This window comes from Salarias fasciatus, chromosome 20 (genome assembly GCF_902148845.1).
Source record: "Salarias fasciatus chromosome 20, fSalaFa1.1, whole genome shotgun sequence".
NCBI lineage: Eukaryota > Metazoa > Chordata > Actinopteri > Blenniiformes > Blenniidae > Salarias > Salarias fasciatus.
Genome location: NC_043764.1, coordinates 31,060,747 through 31,066,033, shown reverse-complemented (window position 1 = coordinate 31,066,033; position 5,287 = coordinate 31,060,747). Strand labels below are relative to the sequence as shown.

The 5,287-nt window shown below is 43.1% G+C and overlaps 1 protein-coding gene across 1 annotated transcript; it reads right to left on the bottom strand.

Moving 5' to 3' along the window:
• Nucleotides 1–433: 433 nt before the first annotated feature.
• LOC115407680 (nuclear factor 7, ovary-like) lies at nt 434–3,975 on the bottom strand. The gene is made up of 2 exons (XM_030118118.1): nt 3,675–3,975; nt 434–2,463 (listed from the first exon to the last, which is right to left on the bottom strand). Exons 1-2 carry the CDS (start codon nt 3,960–3,962, stop codon nt 1,267–1,269), a joined length of 1,485 nt encoding a protein of 494 aa, XP_029973978.1. The 5' UTR covers nt 3,963–3,975; the 3' UTR covers nt 434–1,266.
• Between the last annotated feature and the right edge of the window lie 1,312 nt (nt 3,976–5,287).

Genomic DNA, 5,287 nt, shown 5'->3' with positions numbered 1-5,287 from the left:
TTTGACTTGAGCGCCCTCAAGTGGTGAGAGGAGGAAAAGTCATGAGTATTCACTGAAACTGAACTTCATTTGAAAATATCTCGTTGTCAAAATAAAAGAATTAAACTTAATATAAAACATCACATTTAGACTATTCAGTCTGCTTTAGGATTAATATTTTCGTGTTTTTTTTTCATCAACTGGAGTATTTGAGCTTTTGTTCATGTTGTGGTTCTGAGAGAAAAAAAGCTTCAGCTGTTACTGGGTGCGGTGAGGCTTCTTCTGTTCAAAATGTACAATAAATGCTCCTCATGTGAGCAGTAAATATGTCTCCTCTGAACCGTTCCTCACTAATGAAATGAAGGTCAATATGGTCTCAGGTGTTGTCCACTGAAGAACTAGAGAACCATGATGTAAACCGACATCAGAAAGGAGCTTAACCACGTGATGATATTTGCCATGCACTTTGTTTATTACAATGTTTATTAAATCTGGACACATCAAATGTAAAGCCACACTCCAACATGCCAAGACCTGAAGAGATTTTAGGACTGTGGCTATAATCCCAAAATACAATTAGAGAAATGAACAAAATGAGCAACATAACATATTCAAAGCTGCAGAAATGAGCTTGTAAAATAAGACATTTGGGATATCACAATTATAACAAACACAATCCCACAAAAAACTCAACACAGATAACAGATTTAAATTTCAAAAATAGAACGAACCTCCACTAAACACACATTTAACAGAGATTCTCTGTCAGTGCTGAGGATTCCTCTGGGAAGACTGGAAGTCTCCCTCTGAGTGATTTTTACTTCGGTCTGTTCAGCTGATCCTCCGACACTTTAAACATCTCTGATCTGCATCAACACGTCTGAAAACTGTCAGAAACTTATAAGATTGATCGAGATTCCAACAAAATGATATGAGGCTCCACACCAGCCTCACATTAACACACAGTAAACCTGTCTTATTGTTCACACTTGAAACATCAAAACATAGTCTCAATATCAATGTTCAAGACCGACACACACCTCAAGCTTGGAAATCAGCCTCATTACACATCATATACCACTATCAGAGAGGAGCAGAAACAACACGGAACTTAAAATAATCCTGTTACAGCTTTGGGTCGGTCACTGAGTGGCTAAAAAATGAGAAAAAAAACCCTGTAAGTTCTGGTTAATACCAGGAACTGATTGTTTTTACATTCCAGCGTTCCAGTGGCTCTTCTGGAGGAACCACACATGAGGGAAGGCTGCTTGTCTTGTCTGTTCCTCCTCAGTACCAGCAAACAGTCAGAGGGCCATGATTGGCATCTCTGTCCTGGAAGTGGAAATATGCTGACGTAGGTACAGAGCTGGACATCAGGTCCACAGTGTCAATGTGTGTCATGCTGTCTGCGTCATAGAAGGAGAGCTGCTGGGAGGAGCAGTTCAGGTAAAAACCAAACTTTTGAGGTGTGTTTGATATCGTTATGTTTCTGGTTAAGCTCGGATCACAAACAGCATATCTTTGCCCGTCATAGTCAAGATAATAATTCTTAATGCCGAGTTTCCAACAATCTGCACTTCCAACATCGACTTCCCAGTAGTGCTGTCCTGAAGTGAACTCACTGGAGCTGAATGCCTGGCCACTGATTGCGGGAGCGACGTAGTTGCATGAACCATAGGATTGTTCATAATATGAAGAGTAGTTGTTTGAATATCTGGCATTATATTTTGCATTTTTCAAACTCTGTGCACTTTCTGACCTATCCTTTGCGTGATCCCAAATCAAACTCCGCCCACTGTTAGATATGACTGTTTGTCGACTGTTGTTTGAGAGTGAAAGGCGCTCTGCTCTGGGCTGGATGATCTCAAGCATTTCCTTCCACACAAAGAACTGCAGGTGACTTTCATAAGGCCACAAAGAGAAGGATGTGTTCTCCACTCTGAGCTCTTCGGCTCTGGGTCTGAATAAATCTCCTGTCGTCTTCCTGTTCTTATCCTCAGTCCAGCTCTTTAAGAAGCTCTCTGAGTCTTTAATTTCTAGAGCTGAGTTTACTTTGACCTCGAGCTCTTTCCGCTCACACAAAACTGTCTCCACAGCTCGTAAACTCTCATCCATTCTCTTCATTTCATCTTCTTGCTTTTGTTTCAACTCGTTCTCGATCTGCTTTTCTCTCCTTGTCAAAAACTGGTGCATCTCTCTGAACTGGTTGCTGATCTGGGTCATGAGGTTCTCCGACTTCTTCCTGCTTTTTGAGATTTCTTCCCTCTGCCTGTCAGCTAGACCTTCTACAGCACTGATATCTCCAGAAACGTTCTGCAGAAACGTTTCCAGCTCCTTTCTCAGGGCTGCATCTGCTTCCTTGATTGGTTTAAATGTGTGTCCTTCATGTCTCTCTGCGTCTCTGCAAATGATGCAAGTCAGCTGCTGATCAGTGATGCAGAAGAGCTTCAGCTTCTCTTCGTGTTCTGGACACAGATCGGCCGCCTGAAAAGAAACATGACGATTATTGAAGACAAAAGTCCAACCACAGAAAGACAGAAGTATGAAAGCAGGTGAAGGAAACACGAGTTTTCTCTTCCTGTTGTTTTGGGGGTCGACCCTGTGACCTCCCCAATGTTCAAGACAACAGTCTCCAGGCCAGTAAATTAAGTAATTAGTTGTTACTAAACGTAACTCCAGTTCTACGAGTGTATGCGTGCCCTTTCGGTGGGCACCAATAGCAAAGCCCATAGGTGGGCTTAGCATTACAGGAAGTAGAATCAGTTATATAACACACACACACACACACACACACACACACACACACACACACACACACACACACACACACGTTTGTATTTATATCCTCGTGGGGACCTTCCATTGACTCCCATTCATGTCTAACTCCTAACCCTGACCCTTACCCTAACCCTAACCCACACCACAACAAAGTGTAGCCCTGAAGAAATGTTTTTGCACTTTTACTTTTTTCAGTAACAACAACATGGCCAAGAAAACACTGTTTCCCCCCATGGGGACCCAAAAAATGTCCCCACGAGGTAGGTCGTGCCAGGTTTTCCTATCCTTGTGTCCCCACAAGGACAGAAATACCGCACACACACACACACACACACACACACACACACACACACACACACACACACACACACACACAAGAAAATGCCCAACAACTTTTGTCCCCCATCACAGAATGATTCCCTCCTCACTGATACTCCATACATAAACAATCCGTACAGGCTGTGTGTCACCACAACACAGCTCTGCTCTGCACAGCGTCCGTGTCGATGCTTCATACACCACTTAAGACGCTGAACAGCCAGCAGGAGCTGTTTCGGCACACAGCGGGCTTCATCTTGACTCAGTCATACGTCAACATGTTTAGCATGGAGCATCACTGGCGCTGTACAAACGTTTCTCTTGATATTTTGGCAGAAAGTAATGTTTTATTTCAAAAAACGCTGCGCGTTCCCTGTTGTCTCGTGCTGCTGACGCACGAACCATGTAATGCTGGCGGGATCGTATCAGGGATGTTTTTCCAAGTATAAATATTCAGTGCAGTATCGGATCAATAATAGTATTGTGTAAACTATTCCAAACAGATGACACAAGATGATGTTTTAACCCGTTGAAATGTGCTTCAACAAGTATTTTAGCTCGTGCTCCCTGACAGTCTCTGTCCTGGAGCTCCTCCTCACCTGCAGGCTCCGGGCTCCTCTGGCCTTCTCAGCCAGGCTCTTCAGGATGAGGCTGGAGGGCAGATCCTGAGCCTCGGTCACCACGGCCCGGCAGCACTGAGGACACCGCGGCTGGACGGCCAGGACTTCCCCCGCACACCGCCTGCAGAAGGAGTGTCCACACTGGAGGGTGACGGGGTCGGTGAAGACGCTCAGACACACGGAGCAGGTCAGGTCTTCCACCAGCAGAGGACGCCATGTCTCACTGACAGCTCTGTTCCCTGGTGTCTGCCAGCTCTCTGACTCCATCTGATGCTTCAGCCCGAAGTTTCCCTTTCCAGGAAAAGCCACACCCTGCTGACTCACTGTCAGGGTTACTTAAAGGAACATCTCTCCACATCAGTCAGAAAAATACAAATAACTGATGAAAATCCACATTCTGCTGTGACCTGAAATAGTAAAATATGATTACTTTGTTTACTTTTCAAATCATAAACATGACAGAAATCACATCATGGCAAAAAATATCAGATATATTATGGAAGAAAAAGAAACACAAGGAGAGAAATTTTGATTTAAAGATTCAATGAAAGAAGAGGAAATACAGTGTCTTGTAAAATATTACACAGCAATTCTACTTTTCAAAACATTCAATAATCAACTACCAAAAAATCGGCAAAAATTATTTGTTCAAAAAGAAAACAGTTATAATCTCAGAGGTTATGGAAACTTTATTTTGCCAACTGTCCGAACTACACGTAAAAGTTTTTGTGTGACTGTTTGTGGGATAAAACTGTGGAATGCTCTGGATTTACAGCAAAGGCTCTGCCAAAACATTCACAAATTTAAGTTCCTACTTAAAGACATGGTCTGGTCAAAATACAGAGAAACTTGTTCTAATTATGGATTGTCAAATTATGTTTCCCTGAATCTGTGACATGCTTGGCGCATGATGTTTCTTGCCATCGCTGGTATGCGTTACCCTTCATTGTTACTGTGCTACCATTGTTGGCATTTTTGTCCTCACTATTGCTGGTATGTATCTGTTGTAACAGTCAAATGTTTCTGTGAGGAACACCATCTGTGTAACTTTTGTCGAAAACCTTTGTGTTCTTTGTCTGAACGAGAATGAATTTTGCATTTGTCTTGTTTTTCTCTATCGTACAGATAAGGAAGTTAATTACTTATATTTAGTTATGTCAGAATTGGGAGACAGGGGTGGGATTCAATAAGTTTTTCTTCTTCCCACTCCTTTTTGGGCAGTAGATGTATCTGACGAACTGGTCGTACTGATGTACTGTATTTTCTTTTCTTGTGAAGACCTGCTCGAAATGAACCAATAAATGAATGAATGAATGAATCTGTATCGTCCTGCAGTTGACAGTGTCCACTCTAATAATAAGGCGTCTTGGCTTAGCTGGGCTTGTGACTGAGAGACTGTCATGTCTCCTTGATCTTGCAGTTATCAGGATCCCCTCTGCTCCTTCTGTCCTTCCGAGATGTTTGTGTGCTCAGCCCCACATGTTGACGCCATCTGGTCTCACACCCTGTCTGTGTCCCTCTGTTCAGTCCCCTCACCTTCCAATCAATCAACGATCCAACCCCCTTCCTGCTCGGTCCTCCCTGCATCTATG

Coding starts and splice junctions, on each gene's coding strand:
- LOC115407680 (XM_030118118.1), bottom strand. CDS start 3,962: ATGGAGTCAGAGAGCTGGCAGACACCAGGGAACAGAGCTGTCAGTGAG. Junction 2,464..3,674: donor GAGGAGCCCGGAGCCTGCAG/GTGAGGAGGAGC, acceptor GTTTCTTTTCAG/GCGGCCGATCTGTGTCCAGA.